Raw genomic sequence first — 26,659 nt, 5'->3', positions numbered from 1 at the left:
TTACTTTTTGTTGAAAACTTGACATAATAACTATTTGGCCACAAAATTACAACAAGCATCAATGTGATATCCAACGCTTAAATTACTTATAACAATGAAATTCGACTAAACTCCACGAAGGAAAATTTGGCACGGCAATAAAATCTTAAAAGCTCTAGTTATTATATAAGCAATCGTAATAATATCTATGGAATTTAATTTGCTAACCGCTATAAGTTCTAGAAATAATTCAGTCTGAAAAGCGAAAATATTGTGGTTCTTAGAATATACATTTTTATGAGGCCTATTAAAACGGCAAAGTCACACCATCTGTTCCTGAAGTTAATATGGTGAATACTTAGAAGAGTTCCTCGTGAAATTACTGCTTATGTACGTACCGTTACAACGTAATACATATCGTTAATGTAAACAAATAGTTAAAATAATGTAAAGTATTGAAAAACTGAAGTTCTGTGCATAAGCCGAACGAAACGTTTAGGATGTGAACACTACGATCGCTGTAGCCTTTATCATAAAATAAAAAAAAAATCAGTGGCGCTACAACCTTTTTTAGGTCTGGGCCTCAGATTTCTGTATCTGTTCCATGATTATTTATTAATCTAATAGGCAAGTAGGTGATCAGGCTCCTGACGCACGCCGCCGAAGTTTTGGGTCTAAGGCAAACCGGTGTCCTCACGATGTTTTCCTTCACCGTTCGAGCAAATTTTAAATGTGTACATAGAAAAAAGTCGGGGATCGAACCTACGACCTTAGGAATGAGAGTCGCTGAAGCCACTGGGCTAACACTGCTCAGCCTTTAACATAATTCAAATCCTGGTTACGCGTAAAACTGACATTTCGCACACCCCCTTGACCGTATTTTACGTAAGCTTTCAATGGGCAAAGGTCAAAATAATAATGTATATTCTAAGCTATGGCAACTGTATGTATAAGCGTTGGTTAAAGCGAGTATTTGAACTAACACCCATATCTTAGTCTTAAACCTATACACCAATTACAACAACAAGTTAATATATGTCTTCATTCATTTACCTACGTAACTTTATTATTTGGACTGTGAAGCTTCAAAACATACAAAATCGAAACGAACACGAATATAAAAATCGACTCGTTCGCATCGCACACTGTGTTCTTTAATTATTTGATTTTCTTTTAAAATAATGATTATACGCATAATTTAAAAAAGTTTATATGTCTCCCAACAGGAAGGCTTTCCGTGGCTTAGTGAACTTGAACTTTTAGTAAATAAAATAATCTCCACAGTCCAATGAATAATCTTGATGATGATATACAGCGTTCCTTTAATAGTAATGAAATAAGGTTATAGTAACCTCGAATAATATGGTACATTGATAAAGTATGGATCAATTATTGGACCCATATATAAAGAGAATTTGATATATCTTATAAATACTTAAGTTACGGTGTGGGCGAAATAAAAGTGGGTCGTGCTACAAGTGAAAAAAAGAATTCAAAGATTTTTAAATGAGTATCAGAAAGTTATTTTAGAACACTCTTCTCAGTCTCTTATGATTAAAATGCTAGGACTTCCAATTAACAAAATAAGGGGTACATTATGATTCATCTGTTGGGTTATTTGATATAATTAGATTTTTATTTATTTATTAATATATAAATAATTAACATATTTTATATAACTCTGTATCTATTCCTTAAAATTCAAAACATGGCTGCAAACATGTGATGTAAAACTTATGTAAATATATTATTTATAGAGAAAATATAAACCATAGATATTTGTATAAATACATTTTGCTGCTTATGGACTGTGAGAATACTTTATATGGTTTTGAATAATATTTAAATTCAATATACTTTCTCCAATAACGTAGTTAAGCTCATTAACCAACCCGTCCGTGGACGGATGTGACATTTCAGCCATTTTGTATCTGTGATTTTTTTACTGCGACGTTTAACATCTGTTAGTTTTACCTGTCATTAATCTAAAACGTCACATCTCTCCAAAATACCACGAACTGTCAGACGTTAATATGTCAGATATTCTATATTTTGATATGTTAGAAAATATAATAGACAAAAAGTTATCAAATTTGAAAGGATTTTGTAAAATAACACCTACAAAATACATCTCTATAGAACCCACATAGACTAAAAATTCGTTTTAAAACTTTTATGAAAAAATCTCAAAAATAATAAAGGACTAGAAATAGAGTTCCAAAAGGCATATCAAAATACAAACTAAAATTACCGTAGGGTAAGATTACTATTACTTACTATATTTTTTATTTAACATATAACTACTACACATAGAGAATAATTGGTAATATATTATAATGTGAATTACCAAGGTCGATAACATTAATAACACATTTGTCTGTACAGTGTGTTTCTGTGCAATACAATTAAAAACATACAATGTAGAAATTAATAAAATTTCATACTACCCTCTTTTTCTAAACTAAATCAGTCTACACTGTTTCCCTTAGTAGTTTATTTCTGTCAAAATGTGCTTACGCTGTTATGAAAAGAGAAAGTGTTGTTAAAACAGTGTAATTGGACTAATAAAGTTTTTATAAAAAGAGGGTACGTCTCGAAGATATAGTTTATTCATTCAAAGAGATTTAAATTAATCGAAATTCTCGCATATCAGCTCCAATTAACCTTATCGACATTGGCAACTTACAATCTTACAAGAAAGATGGTCAGTTTAAGTGTCGCTGCCGGCTGAGGGTTGCTTGATAAGATCCACTTGCCCCACACTCGCTTGGGTCTTCAATTTGGGTCGGCATTGTGGAGTCTCAACCACGCAAACTCCCCCGTGCTTTTCATGATACGTTCTGGTATCCGCAATTTCAATGCGACGCGGCGAGTGGTACTCAGCTTCGTATCTCTGGTTTTGACAGTGTGCGCAGACGCACCTGGAAGCAATTGGTCTTGATTAATATCTTATTATAAGAAGCACTATCGTAAATGCGGCTATAACGCTCTTTTATCATAATGTGCCTGTGCTGGGTTTGGGTATTTTGATACTGTTAAAAAGACATAAGTAATATGCTGTGCCGATATTTAAGAACTACAGATTATTATTTATTATAATGGAGACCGGTAACCGACTGGTTCCAAACAAGAATCTAAGGCGGAAGTCACAATTTTTGGATGTACAGAAGTCAAAAGTCAAAAATCATTTAGTCATATAGGTAACACACTGTACACTTATGATCGTCAAAAAAGAAATGTATATGAAATGCTTCTAACTTTACATTTAGTGCCAGTTCACAAATCAAGGGCGTAGAATGGAAGAGAAGAACTGGCAATAAACTCTCCGCCACTCTTTTTAATCGCCATGTTTTTTTTTACACAACCTTTGTAAGGAGCTGCAACCATTACACCATGTTCCACATGACATCTTCAGTAATTAATAATAATAACATAAACTAAAAACAAAGACTTGTCCTCATCAGCAGGAGGCATGGTGAAATAGGAGCACGCACTTTCATTCTCGTGGGAACAACACGCAAACACATAGTCGCATACACGAATTCAAGTACGACCAGTCACCACAAGCAGCACCCGTTCACGAGTATGACGCATGGCCAGCCATCAGCCCCCTCGCCAAATTTTAGGGAGAGAGACAACATGCATGGACGCCGCATGGACGCCGTCACTGGCTGAGTTCACACACACTTTTAAATGTATTTTAATTGTAGAATTATCAGTGTACGTATTATTTTGTAGTGCTATCGTTTTAGTAGAAACTCTTAAGATAGAATAATTATGTGAAAAAAACATATTATACAGGTTTATCTACAATGTTCTCGGTGTCTAATATTGATGCTGTTCCCGTCCCCTTTAGTGAGAAAAGCTTCGGAATTTATCAGATAGTCAATTTGCAATTGGTTATAATTATATCCTTAATTGAATCTTATATATTATTAATTTAAGCATGTATTTTGTTTATCTCTAGCTATTTGCCTAATTACAAGTTGTTTTATTTTAAAGATACAATCATATAATTTAATCTAGCTTATAAATACAAAAAAAAAGGAATATAAAAACAATAACAATATATTATTTACCTGTTATTTTTTAACATAATTAATTGTTTTATGTTATAGGAGGCAAACGGGTAGGAGGCTCACCTGATGTTAAGTGATAAACTCGAGAAGGCTCGCAAGTGCGTTGCCGGCCTTTCAATAATTGGTACGCTCTTTAATATTACGTACAAGAACATACTTAAACTGGTCTCAATTAGCACGCAATGATTTTATAGAGTTAATCAAATCAAAATCAAAGAATCGTTTATTTATTTACACGTTTTAACGTCTCTAAAAATATAATTGGGTTGATATTCATATCGTAAAAAACTTCGTGTCCTAAACAATTTTAATTCACTTACCCCCCTTTTCATTAGTGTAATAGCTAGTTTATCATTTTTAATTAAAGTGAGTGTATGATAGCTTAGTTACGATCAAGCAATAAAAATTTATAGACGCAGTTTTATTGGATAAACAAACATACATACATTTGTTGAAAATGCAATATATGTGAATATAATATTGTTACGAAGACGGGTCGACTGCAATGTTTCTTGACTTTTCCACTACTTAAAGAACTTTTCAGCAGGCTGAAATGTGATTTCTGACCGTTTCAGTAGAGGGTCAATCACATATTAGAAAATCGTTATTTACATAATGTTACCCTAGTTTTCAGGAGGCTGAAACAGGTTTTTCTGAAATTTGCACGATATATTTTATCGCAAGCCAAGTAATAATCCATTTCAGAAAAATATTTGATAAAATTACATTAATTTAATGTTTTCTATAGCTAATTGTTATTACGGGCCGGCGCGCCTCAGTGCTCCAGCTCTCCACTGCGCACCGCAGTCCACCCCGAGACACTGACATAGCAATTCGTGCTGGGATACGGCCTTAATGCGTTCTATAAAAATTTGGGACTAAAATATGAAGAAACAGAATCCGGGTCGAGATTCACGTTTGTCACCCAGATTTATAGACCACAAGCCCATGAACAAAAAATACCTGTGAAATGACCCAACCTGAATTACGCTTAGAAGGCTGTTACTATATCTGAAAATAGCTCTGAGCACTATGCCGTCATTTCTGAGCGGTACATGTGAGTACGTGAGTGAATGGACTTTCTCATGTACAATGGGGGAATTTCGACTAATTATTAATGTACGGCTTTGTTATAAGTGTATAGATGATTAAAAATAAATGTCGAAAAACCTAGTGCCGTACAAAAGTGATGGTGCCGGAAGTCGGTGCAAATTTTTAATTCGACGACAGTTGCAGAAGCAATATAGGTCATTTATTACTGTACGGCATTTGTGTCATTCCTTTTGGACACATATACAGATACTTTACCCGTAAACGCCGTACATATTTCCAGCGGAGCGGTCGAAAGCCAAGGGTCGGAACCCTACCCCTACACCCATATACCCTAAGGTCATTGTAAAATGTACGGCAACATGTTCAAAATATTATTTAACACGGACAATAATGTTTTATAATTATGCCGTCCAAATATTATAGTTAATATTTGTGTAATTAAATATTTATCGAAATTTCAGGATTTACCAAGTTCTTACTGCTGTAAGATCAGAGAATAATGTACGGCAACTTGTTTTTTTACATAATGTTACTAAATATTACCGTTGTACATTATAGCCGTTCATTATAAATGGTAACAAATAAAAATATTATGATAAAAAATATATGAAATTTCCGAAATTTAGATGACTTTTCAAATGCTCCTAGAGTAATATGGGGAGTAATATTTTCAAAGATTGTTGTTATTTTATATGTAACAAATATATATAAACAAAAAAAACCAGATGCCGTACATTTTACTCCAGATTATTCTTTACAGCTGATAAAAACTTCGACGACGTTTGAGGTGTCCCTTAAGGTCATTAATAACTGTACATATCTGAGTATACTACCATAAGGCTGTAAAGTATATTTACAGCCTTATCGTACCAGCAGAGAGAGGTAAAGGAAAAATATTTTTAACAAAAATATATATAATACAGGGCGTCCCAAAGTTATGAGACACAAAGGGAAAGTACCTTAAATATCGCAGATAGGGTATTTTACTAAAAGAAGACTTTATGTTATTTATAAAAGTTAGTAATTCTGCATTCAAAGATTTTTTAAAAACTACTTGCCTCGTCTGGAAATCGAACCGGCTTAAATTAAAAAAAAAACACCCTTACTTTTATGATGCCAATCGAAAGAATGGCCAAAACCTAATAACTTTTCTAAAGTAACAGACTCGTAGGGGATTTTTTTAGGCCGAATACGATAGATAATGTTTTTAATTTGATTAAAAAGATACATTCACGCTGTTCCTTTCTTTTAAAATACTATGTTACTTAAGAAGAGTTATTAGTTTTTGGCCATTCTTTCGATTGGCATCATAAAAGTAGGGGTGTTTTTTTTTACATTTAAGTCAGTTCGATTCCCAGACGAGGCAAGTAATTTTTAAAAAATCTTTGAATGCAGAATTAATAACTTTTAAAAATAACATAAAGTCTTCTTTTAGTAAAATACCCTATCTACGATATTTAAGGTACTTTCCCTTCATTTCCCATAACTTTGGGACGCCCTGTATTGGTAGGCGGTGGTAGCGGACTATCGAAAGTGTACGGCATTTATCTTTTATTGAAGATTGTCTAAAGTATTAATAACCTGTGTTATTGCCGTACAGATAAAAGTCACCGGAAAATGACTCTTTTCTGAGAAAAGTAATTTACCCCATACACCTATGTGTTCCACAAAAAATGTACGGCATGCTGGAAAATGTTATCTATTTGTGAAGTACTCTCAATATCATTTAATTTTATGTTGATTCATATCATCATAACCTATATGCTAATCAGACATATGTTGCGACCCTTGGCTTTCGACCGCTCCGCTGGAAATATGTACGGCGTTTACGGGTAAAGTATCTGTATATGTGTCCAAAAGGAATGACACAAATGCCGTACAGTAATAAATGACCTATATTGCTTCTGCAACTGTCGTCGAATTAAAAATTTGCACCGACTTCCGGCACCATCACTTTTGTACGGCACTAGGTTTTTCGACATTTATTTTTAATCATCTATACACTTATAACAAAGCCGTACATTAATAATTAGTCGAAATTCCCCCATTGTACATGAGAAAGTCCATTCACTCACGTACTCACATGTACCGCTCAGAAATGACGGCATAGTGCTCAGAGCTATTTTCAGATATAGTAACAGTCTTCTAAGCGTAATTCACGTTGGGTCATTTCACAGGTATTTTTTGTTCATGGGCTTGTGGTCTATTAACTTAACAACGGCAAAAAGCTTAAATATAATGTTATGAATTCTCTGATGTGCAATAGTTCTCTCAAAAAAGCATATTGAAATGTTCACCTTAATATGGCTCCCAACAATCCAGCACCAAAGAGTAAGCCACCCGATCCCATAAGGAAATAGCGATGCTGTGCAGCCTCTGCACCAGGCGACAACTGAACTAGTCCTACCACCAGGATCACTATGCCCAGAAGAAGAGATCCCACTACTGCGTGAAGGAAAAAGGTCTGAAAATTTAAAATATTTTTACAAAATAACATTTTCCTGATGAGTAGTAACTCTCTAGCTATCCTCTATAGCTATCTAGCTATCCGTAATGACGATTCCTCATTATAGCTTTCAATTTTTTTAAAGATTTAAGCCACTCTCTTATGATTTCTTTATCATAGTAGTAGTATGTTAGTTTTATCATAGTTACCGTTGGACATAATCATCAATGTATGCATGTAGTGTAGCTTTAGCCCAAAGCTCAGAGCGCTCGATTTCCAAGTAAAGAAAATATTTTTTGTAAGGCACATAAGGCTGAAAACCTTGTCGCTTAAATGAAAGGAATATTTTTTTAATACCATGTGAAGAAAAGTTTTTGAGGACAAAGAACATAAAAGTGTATCACATATCTACAGATCCGATCAGAATTATTTTCACTCACCTTCCTACAGAAGTACAACTTGTTGCTGAAGGTGTCCGACGCAGGGCTGGATGGGTCTGCCATCCTGCCCAGCTGCAGAGGAAGCTGCGAGGGGCGCCGCCCCCCGCCTCGCTTCTCCCCCCGGCGCCGCTCATGCCGAACGGCTACTGCTGGCATAGCCCCGATCATTTTTTTTGCTGTACCTAGAATCCATATCCATTCCGATATCTAATATCAGTATTTCTATGGAAACGGTAAGTCAATATAATATATATATTTAATTAATCGTATATTGTAATACTTGCGTAATAAATGCGTTCACTGTAACTGAATACCAGATTGTGCGGAAGGGATTTAGTTCAATCTAATATAGAGCAAAAAAGCAAATCAAATTGTTGTTAATTATTAGCATTGGCTAGGTTTAATAAATTATTCAAGTAATACTTGACTTACACTTCGTGCGTTGATTACTGGGTTGTAAAAGAGACTGGAGCATATCTGAAAAAAAAATAAAAACTCAATCCACACTTTATGAAAACCTAGGTATTTTGTACCAATATTGGTCATACTGGCATTACAGTCAAAATCTGTTATAACGACATCGAAGGGACTACTTACGACCAAATGTGAGTCGTAAAAACCGATAGTTGTAACAACAGATGAAGTTGTTATTAAGAACCTAGTACAATATAATTCAGCCGGGACCTTTGATTTTATTTATTTATACTTCATTCACCATAATATACATAATTATACATAAAAAAAAGTAAGTAGGTTACATAAGTTATTAGGCAACGGGCGGCCTTATCGCTAACGAGCGGTTTCTTCCAGGCAACCCTAATATGGAACAATAGAAAAAAAGAAACACCTTCAGAGGGTACAAGTACAAGATGACGACATCATGTCGTCGTAAACGGTTGACTGTATTATTTAAATGTCGCAGTTTACAAGCATCATACCAAGAATGAATCTCAAATGCCTGAACATGGCGATTGTTTGCTAAGTTACGACTAAGATGCAGAATGAAGAACATTCTTTCCAATTCTTTCAAACCAACCTAGGAGTTTAGACACCTCTCTTTCGGATTCCCGAATAGGTATAACGGAATAAGTATCTACTATTTATCCAGAGCTTGACATGTTTGGTAGTGAGCTGATCAATTTAAAAAAAAAGCATTGTTAAGTGCCTATGTGATTAGGCTAATACGCTGTTTTGCTAGTAATTTTTATAGTATTTTTGAAGTTATCCCTACCTACTTCTTTTAGCGCATTAGGGAAAAATGAAGAGATTAAATCTTTACAATGCGCTCCCTCACCGTCACAAAGAGCCACTCAGGGCCATGTGTAATATATTTTCAAAATCCTTATTAAATGCGCCAAAACTTGTAATACAGGATCACTTTTCGGTAGAGTATTTTTTTCACAGTGGGCTCCGAAGTAAACCAAAAGTTATGATTTGAGAAAATTTAATCGTATAACTTAATATTATCTTCCATAAACCCAAGAAACAACCATAAATAGCATGTCTAACCCAAGGACTCGTCAGTATCAATTTAATAATTATGAAAAAGATGTAGATTTTTTTGAATTTTAATAAGAATTAATAAATAAAGTCAATTTTCTTATAAAAACGCAAAATAAAATATAACTCTGTAGGGGTTGAGCTGAAGGAAAAAAAAAACTCACGCAAAGCCGAGATGTTGAGCTTGTTTGAAAAATGTCAGTGCAAGTAATTTAGAGTTCGTAACATGATGTTCAGTTCAATTAGCGCAGGATGCCGAGAAAATGTGGGAAAAATGTTTGTGTATTTTATCAAAGTGAGTGCTTTTGATAGCTGATAAAATTCTAGGTTTTTTCACGTTCAAAAAGCTAGAGCAAATTTTAATCATAACATTTTAAATATGTTAAAACTCTAAAAGGAATTGTTGCATAGTAAATTAATCTCCACGTTTCTAAAAAAGAATAAAAACGACTCGAAACCTATGAATATGAATTTATATTTACTACAATTTATCATAGCTTTAATTACCACAAATGTTTTTATGCATGTGGGTTCGAATTCAGAATAATATAATATTTTGGCTTTATAAAATTTTAAAAAAGTAAAAAGATTAAGTAAAATCATATCCTGTACAAGGGATTTAAAAAGAGTGGCATAGAGTTTATTGCCAGTTCTCCTCTTCCGTTCTACGCCCTTGATTTGAGAACTGGCAGTAAATGTAAAATTAGAAGCATTTAATATGTATTTCTTTTTCGACGTTCATAAGTGTACATTGTTACCTATATGAATAAATGATTTTAACTTTTGATTATTACCATACCATACTGAATAGTGTCCAACTGGCTTTGTAATATGTTTTTGAATTTAATATATTTGTAAATTATTCTAACAACGTTAAACAGTAACCTAAAAGTTTAAAATGTAGCGTACATACATTAAAATGAGTGATATTTCGTTAAAGGTCAGACTTCTAAACTTAGTTACTAAAGTATAAATGGCGATATCCATTAGTTGAACGAAAAGCTTTTACTACAACGGATAACTTACTGTAGCTTGCTTTAAAAATGTATACATATATATTGTGAAGAGATAGTCATTATGAGCAATTTCAATTTTGATCTAGTTATCTTCAATTTTCAATTTTGGAAACAATCCTTCTAACATAGTAATAACAACTAAGTTTTAGTTGTCAATTAATTTGGTTTCTTAGTATTTCTTCTCCCGCTTAGGCCAGTACTAAGTAGGCTACCACTTTCAATGAATTGAACATTTTAAGGTGCCTTATTATTATTTTTTAATGTTTAAGTTACAGTGATATGTATATTGTGTTATAACTTAGGAAATATAATGAATATTCTAGTCTTATTAATGTTATATTAATTATCGTTTCTTTATCTTTAAGTCTAGCGAGGGGGCCGATGGCTGGCCATGCGTCATACTCGTGAACGGTGCTACTTGTGGTGACTGGTCGTAATTGAATTCGTGTATGCGGTGATGTTAATTATTTCGACTATGTGTATGCGTGTTGTTCCCACGAGAATGTAAGTGCGTGCTCCTATTTCACCAAGCCTCATGCTGATAGGGGACAAGTCTTTGTTTTTAATGTATGTTATTATTATTAATTACTTTTACTATTATTAGATGTCATGTGGAACATGGTGTAATGGTTGCAGCTCCTTACAAACGTTGTGTAAAAAAAAACATGGCGATTCAAATGAGTGGCGGAGAGTTTATTGCCAGTTCTTCTCTTCCGTTTTACGCCCTTGATTTGGGAACTGGCACTAAATGTAAAATAAGAAGCATTAATATGTATTTCTTTACTGACGAGTCATAAGTGTACAATGTGTTACATATATGATTAAATGATTTTTGAATTTTATAGTTAGTATAATTAGCAATAATAGAAGCGTTTATAGAAGTCACAACGCAACTCTCGAAATAAAATAAAAACATAGAAAAACTATGTGAGGTTTATAATACAATTTACACAATACTCCTTTAAAAATAAACCTTCATATTTCATACAAATAACAATAATGTGTGGAAAATATATTCACTTGAGTTGCTTGTGACCAGTAAGTACCGCAAGGGAATATTACGTCATGTCAAATTGCTTTTAGTATCCGCCATGTAAGCGGTAAATTATTGCCTATTCCTGGCTTTTCTGCGATCCTAGTAAAATTATATTTATGGTTATATAACTTTATGTGTTTACTTGAAACGGAAATATAGACTGTATATTTTTTATCTACTTCCGGACTTTGATCACTAAAATAAATCCCATAGTGCCGCTCTACCGACAGCAAAATACACTTTTAATTTCGCTTTATGTGATTTTGCTTTCTGTCCAGACCACATCAACCCCCCAAACTAATTCGTTGTACTAACAAATTAATGTACCTATGACTTTTGTCATTAATTAGATAAAGATAAATAAATATCTGAGCTGAGTTGATCTAGTGGCTACAGCGTCCAACTCTCCCTGAGATCGTAGTTTCGAAGCCCGGCTGTGCATCATGTCAATTAATGCGCATTTAACACTCGCTCATACGGCGAAGAAAAATAGCGGCATGCCTTAGAGTATAAAAAGTTGACGGTGTATTTCAGGCACAGAAGGCCTAACACCTACTTGCCTATTAGAAAAAAGGTTCACAAAACAAATACAACAATCTCAGGCCCAGACTTAAAAACTATAGATCTATGTATCTACAGACTTATTTTTTAAATTATGTTATGTTAGAGAGAATACTCTCTAAAATGATATAATGTTTTATCAGACCACGACAACGTATGAAGACAATAAAACCCACATTACACATATATTATTATTGATGTTATTATCTCAATCTACTATATGATATATTCATAATTTTTAAATGTTCATTCTAGCATACATTAAAAAGAAATATTTCTCTCTTATAAACATCATAATAATATCGTATTTTTACATTTTATTTAACAATCACTTTCGTCGGTAGAAAAGTTTTTATTATCTCCGAGGTATTCAATTGAGCGTCTCTCACTAAATTTAATCTATTAAAGGTAACGTAAGGAAAAGGAGATAGATAGGAAATGTCGTCAACAAACTCGGGAAAATTCTTTGAGATTAATAGAAAACGTTTTTGTAGCTCTAGGACTCGAAACGACAAGAGTAAATTACCGCTCATTCATGGTTCTATCGTATAGAACCATGTTAAGTAATAAAAAGTTTTTTTTGTATCCCTGAATGCATAACAGAATATATAATGCATTTTGTTAAATAAACCCCTTAACCATTTGTTTGTTATTCATTTGTTTAATTAAAAGTTAAACAAGTTTGAAATAAAATACCTTAGTACTTTAATAATTTATTAATAAGTGTAATAAATTGAGTGAAAATGAAATAAATTCTAATTGTGGAATGATGTGAATAATTTGTACTTTTGGGAGAAAGCAACGTCATTTAAGCCATAAAATATTTTATTTTTTTGTTAATCGAGCTTAAATAGCATTTTTTTAAATATAAATAATAAATATCATTAGGTGTGTGGTATCGAAAATATTACAGAAATACTATAATGTGAACTAAAAGTCAATAAAGAAATACTAAGCATAAAATATTTAAATTGTAAATTACGTAACGAATTTGAGCGAGAAAATGAAATGTACTTTGAAAATGTTGAGCGTACATTTTCGCTTATCGCACAATAAATGCCGTAAGCTTTTCAAACTTTGCTCTGGCGCAAATTAAAATGTTCAGGGGACTTTTAATTAATGTTTTTGTTTGAAAATAAATAATATATTTGCAATTGTACTATATAAACAATTGCAAATTCCAATTACTTTTAATAAACTGGGGTTAGCGTTGTTTCCTCCCAAATTGTAATAAAAATATTTATTTTAAAAAACTTATACGAATTACTATTTTAGATAAAAGTCGTATTAATTTATCTTAAAAAAATCTACAAGAAATTGGTCTGTTTCAGAGTAAATTTGATTTATTAAAATTTCAATAAGTCGGAAATCGGATGTTTTAGCTAGGATTAACATTTCAGCGCTTATAAAATTTTAATAAAACATGTTTACCAGTATGTCAAGCATGAGTTAGTACATGCAAATCGTTTATATGTCTAATTATTTTTGAGATTCTACTAGATTTTTGAATATCCGCTATCTACTACTTGGATTTGTAATGGTTAGTCAAATTTGAACTGTAATGTGTCTTGAAAAGTGGTTATACGACGATGTCGTCTAATATGAACTTCTCGTGCTTGACACATTTGAAAAATACATTTCAAAGGTACAAAACTACTTAAAATGATAGTTTTCAAGTTACTTGAAGAGTAAAAAATCAATAAGTTTTTCAACAGTAGTATTAATTTCTTTTGGATAATATTTACGAAGCTAGGAATAAAAAGTATGAATAAATTAACTCTATAAAATAAATGCAATATAGCTTTTAAGTGCAATATTTATATAGGTTTCGATTACTACGAAAATAAACAAAATACATTATTTTAAACTTCAGTATATAACAAAGTAAGGCTTTACAGCCGTGAGAGTTTAAAATAAAATCTTGTTAATGTTAGCCATAGTTCTTGTTTCGAATGATGTTTATAAAATAAGATTTGTTGACTAATCTAATTTAATAAACATATTCACGGCAAGTAGACAGTTGAAAGAACAAATGCAGTTTAAAATAAATGATAAATGACGGATGGAAGCGAATAATGTCTGAAAAACCTTAAATTGTCCTAGAAATAGTAAAGTGCGCATTAAACGCATAAATATAGGCGCAAAAGCGTTCATAAAAAATCTTCACGACATCGAAGCTTCGTAAAAATTCACAACTAACACGTTTTGAGCGTTGCACAACATAAAATTAAAGTTAATTATAACGAAAAGATTTCTTAATTATAAATTTAAATAAAACTTGGTTAACGGATACAAATACGAATTTGTTAAATCATTAACTTAACTCGACGTTTCGTTTGCTATACAGCTGTCGTTACCGCACTTGTTAGTTTAATAAATAAATGATTTAAGTAAATGATGTAGACAATTTGTATTCATATCAAGTAAATACTATTTAGGTGTGTAGTATTAATAAAATTAATGAAATAGATTTGTATTGACGTAAATTATCATGAACTTCGAGATTTTTTTTACAATTAACATAGCTTTTTAGCCTTGACTGTTATTAAAAATCTAATATAACTGCAAATTATACATATATAGGATTAAAAAGCGAAGACGTATCAAGAAAAAAATCTAGTAAAAAGTGCTATTAAGGGCGTATTTACATATCTTAGCAAGTATACAAAATAGTAACGATACCTATTAATACCTAATTATAAAAGTATAGGCACAAGAAATTTCATAATTAACTTTATGTGCGACTAGTCACGTTATTTGTGCATAATTTTACAACTTTGCACTAACACAATTTTTAATGTTTCCCAAAAAATGGTAATTTAAAGATAAATTGTGTCAGTTCAAAGTATCGTTTTGTGCATTACATCTATTTGAATTCGAAACGCGAAGTTACAAGTTTAATCTACTTATTTCATCGCAAAGCGTTAATGATGTAAAATTGAAAAATTTTAGAATTATAATTTTTATATCGCTTGTTTATAAACTGCATATCACATCAGCCATAAGTTTAATAGCAAGCGTTACAATCATATAATTTAACTAGACAAGTTGTACAATTTTGTCAATAGTAGCCATACTTACGAATTTCTTATAACAATTTTTTATAGACATCTTTCAAAACTATTTGAACTTTCAATATCTTTTGTTTCTTAGCCACATGAGTGATTTTATATAAATGTTTAGTTGAGAGCAATGTCCTTCTAAAGTGTTGGTGAATAAGCAACAATTTTCGTATAGATAATTTTATAGTTCACCGCCTTACTGACTTAATATATAAATAATTGCTATAAGCAATTCCCTTTAACTACAAATCCCGACTTCCCAATTTTCTACATGTTATTGTAATTCGTGTGTATATCACCAGTATAAAGTTTCGTGATTATAACTACGATTATATACAAGCTAGCTGGTACTAAGTAGGGCTATAAAATATTTGATTAATATTAAAAATTTTAACTTTCGAAGGAAACGTAAAGAATTTTTACAGTCAGTATTAGATCACAGAATCCAAAGTAGTTTTAAAGTATTGCTTAAAGTTAAATCCGGTTTGTAATTTTTAATATTCATCAAACATTTATCTTAGGGGCCGTCTCCACAAGCGAGAGAATCGCGACGATACAATCGTCCTGCCACGCATTCCTATACAATCTCATAGAACGTGTCTCCACACAGCGATCTTAACGCGGCGATGCGACGGGTGGTTGAGTGCGCGCGAAACGTCATTACATCGCTGCGAGTCTGTCGCTACTGGTGGCGCGCACGTCGCGCACTCGCCACGGAACATGGCGCTCTCGCAGAGAGCGCGCGACGTGCGTGACCATACATCAATAAAAACAATACATCCAAAGTAAACAATTATTTTAGTGGCTGATTTAGACACTACTTATTTCGGTCTCGTCTGGCACCACTGAACTCTAAATGAACACTGAACAAAATAAGAGCACAACGTGTCGTCAAAGAAACGCGGCGATTCCGTTACGAGTCGTTGCGGATACGCTGTGATTCCGTTACGAATCGCGACGATACGCTGGCGGAATAATCGCTCGTTCGTGGAGATTACCCCACGATAAAAACGCGGACTCGTCGCGATTCTCTCGCTTGTGGAGACGGCCCCTTAGATTAGAAATAGTAAAAATAGTGCCAAACACACATACGTGATTTATACTACACTTGCGTAAAATACCATTAATTATCGTAACACCTAGTGTTAAGAACAAGAAAGTTATAAAATTAGCCCATAAGATCCAGATTAACTTACAATATCTTATTTAGTATAAGGCATTTATAATATGTATAGCGGCAGATACAGTAAACGTCAGAAATAAGTCACAGCATTCACACAACATTAAAGGCAAGATAAATTATTAATAATTTAGGAGCTGAACGAAAAAAAAGGCGGGAAGCGGTTGAAGTGGAAAGTTAAAACATGGATTTGAAAAGAAATTGAAATTTACGAAAGACAAATGAAAAAATTGACGAAAGACTAGGCGGTATGGTCGAAAGACTATAGCCTGCGCCATGGGCGGAAAAAAAATTAGGAGCTGAACTTTAATAATTTAATGAAATATATTAAAAATGTTGAAAAACAATTTTATTTGTCTTAAAAAAACAAATTATTCGTATCCCTGTCAATCTAGAATGTTTTGCAAATTCGTTTTAAAACGATGTAACAGGGCAAGAAGGTTCATGTTACACAGTAATTCAAATCAACAGTCATTGTTGTCAAAACTTAAAATTCCATTATACGCTTGTAACAATGATAATAATAGATAAAGTTAGCTCACAATGTTCTTGCCGTAGGCAAAGGCACAACAACAGAGTACAGCATTCCAATTAACATTATATCCATGTACACATTGTCAACGGATTTCATGTATAAATTTTAAATAGTTCAATTAAATTAAAATATTTTGAGCAAAGCATTTCAAAACTTAGGTGATTAAAATTAAATCACAAAATGCGAAACATAGACTAAATAAACATTTGAATATCAGCCTTTTAACTGTTTTAATATTATATTTGTACATAAAAATATACTAGAATGAAAGATCTTATGATAAATACTTTATGGTTTTTTTTATAAACATGTTGAAGACTATAAAACTAAGATACAATTACATAATGCTGGCAACTAGTATTGTTTAAAAAAAACCTTGAAAAAAGAAGGATTTGACAGCGCTATTAATGTACTTCAAACGTTCATTTGACATGATATTATAAGATTAAAGGTTAGGTTAGTAATTATAAATAATAGTTGGGTATTATCTAACCATTATGGCCAGATAATGGGCGTGTACGAAGACACTCGTAGTAATTGCTCGCCGTAGTTTTTGCTACGCTAAGAGCTACGAGGATATACTTTTTCTTAAACCTTTCATTTTAATGTTGTTTAAATTATTTAAACGTAAATTCCTTCATTCTATCAACAAAACATGTTTAAGAAGATTTTTGGCACAAGTTTTGCGTAAAATAATCTTCAAAGAAATTATACGGAATCAGTCTTAACGCAAATTAAAATATATACTAACTACCTACAAATATTTAGATTTTATGAGATCAGTAAATGTTTTAGTTAAGCTTGAGATAATATCAAATCAAAAAGGCAAGAAACTTTTGGATAATGCGAAAATGTTAACACTTTGGTCCATACAAAGATTACAAATATCACTCACACTTAAGTTCAGAAGCTGTCAAGCTTGTTGGCAGCAACGAGGCATTGTTTAACATAAGCAACGGATTTTGTTATAGTTCATAATAAAGAGTTTTAAGTTACTCATAGCTTTCAACGCATTTCATATTGATCCCCAGTTGACAATTCGTTGATACCGAACATTCTATTTTATGGAGAATGCGTGAAAGTATTCATAGTAAGAATTAAATATAAAGGAAACATTTTAACGGGATATCACATGGTTTCCAATAAAATCAAAGACGATTCCATAAAAAAGTAGAATATATGGGATCAACGAACGGTCAAGTTTTGTTATTCATATCTTCGACATGATCATGTAGCGTCCGTCTGATAGGAGTTCCCTCGTGTCAGATGGAGATCCAGGGCTTAGGCTGGGTGCCATAGATGGAGTTGAATAAGTGTCCTTGTTAAATTTCCCAAATCTTCTCTCACTCTCAGAGGCCATTGATGTTTCTTCTTCTACAATTTGCTCCAATGGCAATTCTCGCATCGCATCTCCGTTCAGCGCTAGGGCGTTGACAAACCCGTGCACTCTATCGGGAGGAGGCTCAGTGTAAGTTTCCGTAATAGGCTCTGGTAATACTTCTGTAGCTCGGGCACGTCTAGCATTTTTTGTACGCATTCCACCCGTCTCTGCGTCTCTCTCCAGTCTATGCCCTGATCTCGATCGAGTCAATTGTTTTTGAACGTAGTCTTCTAATGCGTCCTCTTCGCTCTTAGTGAGATATTTGTGAAGAATAATTAAAAATACTCCAATGAATAGAGCAAAAAGTCCAGAACAGACCAATTCGTTAAACCAGCTTACAGATCCGATGTTGCTCCAGGCTGTCACATCATCTGGAAGCCAGCCAGAGGCGACGAGGAAAACTCCCAGGACGAGGAACACGACTCCAAGGTGGAGCATGCCAACAGAAGAGACGACTTCATTGTCGGCGGTCCCGGATTTCTTGTGGCGACGTCGCTCAAGACTGCCTGTGGAGCAGTGGGGAGATGTCACACCGGACTCCGTAGACTGGAGGGAGTAGCGCCTTTCCTTAGCGCGTTGTTGCTCAGCTCGACGCTTCCGCTCGCGGCGGATCGCAAGCGCGGAGTGCAGGCCGACCGCATGCATCCTGCAAGCACGGGCACGGGTGAGCGCTCTGTGAGGGCAGCGCGTGAACAGCGCAGCGGCGGCCGCAGGCGCGGGCCGCACGCCTAGTGGAATCCGCCGACCCGTGCCCGTGCCGTGCCGCGTTTAGGGGCCTCATTCTCTTTCATACTTCCAATAGTACATTATGCTAATCATGTAAAGCGAGGCGTAAAATATGACCAAGAGAATAGGGCCCCAAATGGTGAAAAATCAATAGATCACGAATGTTAAAAATCTTGAACATTCGTCATCATGAATGTAAAAAATACACAAATGTTTAGCAAAGAATATGCATTTAAAAAGACTTTAAGTAAATATGGATGGTATTAAAAGCCCAGACATCGCATGACTGCTTCGATGCACCGGTATAATGAAGAATTTGTTTGCATTTCGTTCATAATCGACATTGTTTACCTAGGCGACAAGATAGTAAGAGAATATATGGGAAATACAGGGTAGATTTTTTAGGAGAACGTCTATATACCTTCTAAAGATAAAACAAAGCTATTAAACGTTTTTTATTAATATATCTTTTATTGTTTCGTCACTTGGCATAAAATGTTTCGTACGGAAATAAAACTAAATTGATTAATAATTATATATTTGGTATCATTAAAGCTATATATTCAACGTTAAATATAGTTAAAAGCTGTCATAACATGGCGTCGCGGCATTTGAACCGTCTAATCGATAATAGGGCCGACGTTTTTGTTCTAACATCGAAGTATGTCTCTTATATACGCGAATATTTTACCACAATTTTAACAGTATTATTTATAAAAATGGAAGAATTTACATTAGATTAAACAAGTATAGATACTAACAACAAAAAAAGTTTTCAAAGTGTCTCCATTCGGTATGGTGCCGACCACAATATAGATCACTGCTGTAGGCCAGCATGACAGAATAGTAAAAAAAGGGATAAATATATAATAACTAAATATACCATAAGTATATATGTAGGTTTATAGTAATAATACTAAAGTAAATAAATAAAGTGCCTACAATTAGGTTTGGCATATTACAAATTGAAGTCAGTTTGAACAACAATTTCATCGGTTAGGTCCAAAGTTAAACAATAAACCTTAGAACAACTGTTTGTTTGAACTAATTCCGCTTTAGCAGCAAATTTGTAGAATGGCAACAGAAACGATGTTATTCCGAAAAGTTTGCATTGATCCATTTGTAATCCATGTTTTTATCTAAATCTTTGATTCTACCTATAAGTTTGTAATCTTAGGAATATATAAAATATGTTAAATTTAAAAGTTTAGAAAAATCATAAATTTGTACTCCCGTAAGCTGAAAAGTTGTCATTTTTTTTATAGAAAATTCACACCAATTGACCTAGTCCCATGCTAAGCTGGTGAAGCTTGTGTTATGGGTACTAGGCAACGGATATACATACATATTATAGATAGATAGACATATAAATACATATTTAAACACCCAAGAGTGTGCTAAGGGCACAACACCAAATGCTCATCACTGCGATGTTCGTCTCAGCCGGGGATCGAACCCGGGACCCATGGATTCGCAGTCAGGGGTACTAACCACTAGACCAATGAGTCGTCAAATATATACCGAATTAATAAATATTAAAAAGATAAGACAGTACCGGGGTCTCTATAGTAATAAAAAAAAAGTAAAAAAATCCTGCCAAAAGACTGCCTTAGGGACCAAATTTAATATAGTGTTTGTTTACACGCATACCTTTGCACGTCTCATTATTCATTCCATATATGACGTTGAAATAAATAAATTAGATATTTTCAATTCAATCGATCTACAGCGCACATTTTTTTATGTCTGTGTTAATTCAAATTTAGATATTTCTAATTTTTTTTTATAATCTGTTATCTGTAATTTTGTAATCTGTTAATTTTTTTATAAAAAAATATTTTTATAATCTGTTTCTTTTAAATGTTCGCTATATTTTAAAGAAGTTAGTAATTCAAACTTTTCATTTCTTTGCTCGTCTTTCTGCACAATGGCCACTAAGTGATCTTAATTAAAAAATGTTGACATTAAAAAGCGGCAAACGCCTCTAGCTATCTCCGTAACGAGCGACTTAAGACTTGCCCTTGTGGCGACGACTATCTTATATGTTCGACACGAAAAAAATTACTTTATTAGACCTTATATAATAAACAAAATTTATGTTTTTGAAGTTGAAGTTAATTACGAGTACTAAGAATATATCAATACTAATATCATAAAGCTGGGGATTGTGTTAGAATGCGCTATTATAAGGAACTACTGGTTGGACGAAAAAAAGAGACTACAATCTCGTAAACAACGTAGACCTAGGGGCCTCATAGCCTAGCGGTCTTATTAAGGCAGCTAGGTGAGGGGTACCGGGTTCGATTCCCGGTTCGAGGGCAAGTTTTAATTTAATTTAAATTTGTTCTCGGCCTTTGTGAGGGTTGTGCGGTACCGGGCGAGTGCTTAAACCGTACATGGAGGACACGGTCGAATTTCTAAAGACAAGCACGAATTATTAAAAATCCTATACTTGACGCTGGCTAATGCACAAATCGTGCCAGAGTAATAAAAAAAACGCAGACATCTTCGACATACAATTCAGTATAAAAATTACGCCGCAATGTCTACGTAAAATGTAACATAGAGGGAAATGCCTTTGTGGCAAATGTGTCATTGTCCTGACGTTTGTTAAACAACTTTTATTTACACGGAGTAGGATACAAGCAGACAATATACTTCCAAAGGTATTATTAATGCGAAAAGGGTAAATTTTTGTTGGAAACGTTATTTAATGGTTCATTCGCAGAACGTTGTATATGTCCATTAATAACAGTTTAAACAATACACTTCTTTGATGTGTGGAATCAAAGTGACTTGTCCCCCGCAAAGCTTTAAGTGGTATTTATTACAAAGAGAAAAACCGATCCAAGATTTGTTTTCCACTTGAGTTTTCTATTGAGCAAGATATATTTATTTACTACTAAAGCTTTCTAATATACTTTACACACACAGACATTGAGGTGCATTAAAAGTGATTTAAAAACATAGGAAAGGAATGTGTCAGTAATACTCTAGGGGCCGCCATTTTGTGACGTAACATGTTTTAATTTCAAAACACGTGCTAAATTTTATGCTTATACAAACTTTTGCTTTTAGCCAATGTTGTATTCTATTGAACGTATTTTCATACATTTTCTCTACAGAGTATAAATAATATCGCCCGCGTTCTATATGTTATATGATCGTTTACAACGCTTTTGTCTACGGGAAAGTCGCGGGAGCAATAGCTATAAATACTATGCTTTTGCTTAAAAATTGTATCGACAATTTAGATATAATCCGCCTAAACGTGTTGAGTATTTAGCGTTAACCCTTCATTGGTACAACAGAGTATATTGACCGTTGAGTTAATCAGATTAAGTTCAGTCGATGAATCATTCGCCGGTACGTTAGTTAGTTAATATCACATGACAGGTGTCACAACCAGGTGCACTGACCATTACCGACTTGGCCCAGTGCCAGAAGTTACTTATGAAACCGCATTATTATATTTTTGCCAAGTATTACCGTAGGCGCTTTGATAGGTTGTCTAACTCAGGTTTTGAGGAAACTATGCATTTCTTTAAAGGAAACAAAATGTGTGTGCCATTTATCATTTAAAAATATATGGATATTTTAATAACGGAGTATATATGGTAGGTAACGTCAAAAAGGTTTTATATAAAAACAAAAAGTTACCATCCTTATCTATCACTATTTAAAAGTCAATTATACTTGTTCTAGGATACTTCAACTACGCTTCTTAAATAGACATTTACATATAGTCCTTATAGTATTTTATTGTATGTACTGTGAAAATAAAAATCTTATAAATGAGTCAGTCAGACCACGAGTCTAGATAAGAAAGTTCCATTTAATTACACTTTAAGAAAGATGACTAGTACTTTGTAAAAGATGTACCCCTTTATGTATGTATTTGTATGTATGTATGTATGTATAACCCTTTTATAGTAAAAGATGTCCATAAAGCCAGGCCAGTAGTATCGGAATGTCCCTAAAATTAATGGCTGTGTTAACAACATTGTATCATATTCATCCCCCTAGCAATTAAGCAATGAATTCATCAACATTATATTTACGGGTCACATTTCATTGCGCAAATAAAAACACGATAAAAATGCAGTAAACGTCGAGAAAATTCCGTATTTGAAGAAATGTTTTATGTAAATGTGAATGTCAGACTCGTACAACTTGATTCGTTTCAAACGTCGCATTTTCTCTCACAAACGTCTTATCAGTTTTATTTAGGCTTAGTGTGACCAGTTTATTATGAGGCTGAAGGTTTTTTGGCCAACTCGTCAAAGATATAGGTTATAGAAACAATTCTTATGATCACAAAATGCATAGTGCATTAGCTAGAGAAAGATAAATGTACTATAACTTACGTATTTACCAGTGTAGCTATAAGTAAGCCAAATCAATGTTTATTAGTAGTAAATTTCAGATAAATACATAAATATATATGCATGAAAATACCCTTCTACAAAATTGAAACGAAATAATTAACAATTAATATTCATAAATGTCCTGACCCATCGCGTTTGATTATTTTTAATAAAATAATAGAAAATGTTTAATGCACTTTTCTTTTTAAAATAAAGTTTGCTTGCTTAGATTTTTTGAAGTTATACTTCTTTAGGCGCGTTATGAAAAATTAATGTGAGTGAAATTTAACGATGCGCGCGCACCGTGACACAAAATTAACAGAATGAAGTTAGTGGCGCATGTTGGCGCCCACGCCGCCTCTGTTCACTGTGTATTTATATCTATATATATAAAAATGAAACCCGTTTTCCGTTGTCACGACATAACATGAAAACGGCTTGACCGATTTGTCTGATTTTTTTTAAATAATATTCCTTGAAGCACGAGGATGGTTCTTACGAAGAGAAAAATTAAAAAAAAAATGAGTGAAAAAGTCTAAAAACATCACTTCTATATTCCCATACAAAATATTCGTAATAATACTTAAAAGTCAATTTGAACTTTAATACCATATCATAAAGTTCAAGTGTTAGTGGAGGGGTTCCGGGAAGGTAAATTTGATTTTTTTGACATAATGTATTTGTTGTCTTATCAACTTTCTTTTTTTTATCTTACTAGCTAGACCGGTGTCCCGAATAGCAGAATAAGTATTTAAAAAAAATAAAGAATCGACTGTTAGGTGGTACGATGTTCGCCAGGCCAGCTAGTTTATAATATTTATCCACATGCTTTGACTTTCTACATTTAAAAGTCGTGTTTTCATTATACAAGTACGAATTTTATATGTGCGTCTAAATTATAATCATAAGTGATTTAAATAAATACTAATTAATATTAGAAAATAATAATAAATATAAATATAATATTAATAAATATTTATTTATTTATTTTTTCAAGTGTAAACTGAACTTTATTAACTATAATGACTCTTTTTCCAGTCTTTGATTATTTAATTGTATTTAATTATTTGCATGCAATCAAAAACTATTTTTAATATTGCCAAAGAAGGCAAGAACGCACCCTTTTTTTCCTTTAGATTGTATTAAATTTTAACAGCCACAATCAAACAATATTTTAAAACTCGTAAGTACAGGACTGACACATTTTGGGAATGTTAAAAAATAAAGCACAAATATAAAACATTAAATACTGTTTGTATGATTTATAAACGTATTGCAACACAAATTGCGGAAATCCGTCTGGACTTGTAACTGGAGCACTGAATCACTTTGATCGTTCTCAATGTGATCGTAATGCAAATATTGTTTAGTAATGAGTTCCTTATTTTTGTTTTACAGCTTATTCCTTAAGTTGATTTGTGCTAACAAAGATTGGAGCTTATGTTGGAATTGTAATTACATAATGGTTGGAGGAAGTGTAGAGCAATGTTTTATATGATTAACTAAATTGTTGACAGCACTACTAACACAGCGGCTATTAAAAACTATTTAATAAACAGTAGCTCAGAGTGAAACAAAATAGGTACATTTACGACGGCACAGCATAATCCCTATCATAACTTTCACTTCACTAAATAACCTTTTATCAAATCCTTGGCTTTGTAAGGCTAAATCTTAATACATAATCACAGAAGCTGTAACTCATACGAATAACGGCAGTCCTAGTCTTATCACTAAAACCCAATTTTCTTACAGTAGACCGATTGATCCAAATATTATTAGAAACTGAATTTATTTCGGGGTTCCCTGATAAAGACATAGGTATAAGACACATCCCATGTTTTGTGAATGTTATTACAAACAGGAAAAATAATTGTAACAAAACAAACATAATATTCCTAGGAATGTGATACTGACATTATATAGCTTTTATATTTACCGAAGTGTTCAACAATTTTCTCGGAAACACGATACAATGTGACAACTCCCATCTCGTACGTATCAAAGTGTACTTCTAATTTCCTGTACTCGATAAAGTAAATGTAGGCAACAGACGCGGCCTGTATATGACCTGAAATAGTTGCTTGCAAACATTTCGAGTGGATGGAGTTTAAGGAATTGGAACACATGAAATGTATTTTTGCCACACAAAGAAAACTAATTAGCATTTACATTTATCGTTCCTTCCTTACATGTATCGTTTCTTCTAGAAGCTTCAAACACATAGTTGTTTCGGTGTGCCCGCTTTTATGGAAGTAATCTCTTCCGGTTTTCCGTTGATTTTCCCCAGTGAAGGCCTATTTATGGTCGCCTAGTGACTCAGACAGATTCTATCTAATTTCTATTTATTTTCCGCAGAATCTTGTTAACATTACAAAAGATGGAATACGTTATTTCTATGTACAGTGCAAACTCTATTGCCCGCCTTCCACTGCGAGCGGAACGGACCCATTACGGACTCCGCGCCGTAATTTTATCCAAAGATACCTTATTACGTTTATATACATAAACGTAGATAAATTCCTTTCAGTTTTATGAAAAAACGAGCAGTAGCCTTATTTGGAACCCCCACGAGACGCAATTATGAGTTTTATTGAATATTTTAATATTATAATGACATGCAATAATAATGTTATCGCAGACCAGTCATGGGCGAGATGTCGGGCTGTGGCGGCGATTTGGCGGGACCAATAATAATCTATTATTAAAGCTAACTTATTGTTATGAAAGAAAACTTTACTATAACAATCTTATATCATATATAAATCTTAACTATGTATAATCTAGAATTTGTCTAATTAATTGAATGTATTATATAATTAAGATATGCTCTTAAATTTTGCATAAAGAATTTATACACGTAGATATTATTAGGGTTTATTACTATAGCTCTAAATAATGAGTCATAAGTCATAATGAAATACCAAAATTATGGACTCTTGATAAATTAATGAGATTTTTGCCTTAGCGTAATTACATTTTCATACCTACGTAAACAAATTCAGGGAATCTTTGTGTTTCCTTTGTGCGTGACCCAATTATGCTTTATTTCATGCGGAAATTTTTAAGAGGTAAAATTATACCTAATGAAAATGCTATAAAACCTTCGAATATTTGGCACAGTTTTCATATTTTAAGAATTTATCAGTTATTTCATAAAGAATTGACAAAAACGGGGGTTTGTTACGGAACGTATCTTGCCTTTTTGCTTGTATAATTATTTTTAACACATTACAGTTAAATAGTAGATAAAAGATATTTGAATTTACCATGAAGTCATCATCATCATTTATTTTCT

The 26,659-nt window shown here is 33.1% G+C and overlaps 1 protein-coding gene across 5 annotated transcripts in view; it reads right to left on the bottom strand.

Moving 5' to 3' along the window:
- Positions 1 to 675: 675 nt before the first annotated feature.
- Positions 676 to 26,659, bottom strand: part of LOC125049493 — a 41,466-nt gene continuing 15,482 nt past the window's right edge. Inside the window, exons 2-5 of one of the 5 annotated variants that reach the window (XR_007117013.1) lie at positions 8,430 to 8,474; positions 7,998 to 8,219; positions 7,409 to 7,575; positions 676 to 2,900 (exon numbers count right to left, since the gene is read on the bottom strand). Coding sequence is in view for 1 of the 5 variants with exons in the window: in XM_047648830.1 (XP_047504786.1) it covers positions 18,098 to 18,913 (816 nt within the window). In the remaining 4 variants the exon portion in view is untranslated. Of the gene's footprint in view, positions 2,901 to 7,408; positions 7,576 to 7,997; positions 8,220 to 8,429; positions 8,475 to 16,229; positions 18,915 to 26,659 lie in introns of those variants that run through there. The other 4 variants (XR_007117012.1, XR_007117014.1, XR_007117011.1 and 1 more) reach the window with 4 other exon arrangements.

This window comes from Pieris napi, chromosome 5 (assembly GCF_905475465.1).
Source record: "Pieris napi chromosome 5, ilPieNapi1.2, whole genome shotgun sequence".
Lineage (NCBI taxonomy): Eukaryota > Metazoa > Arthropoda > Insecta > Lepidoptera > Pieridae > Pieris > Pieris napi.
This window is presented reverse-complemented; position numbering and strand designations above follow the sequence as displayed.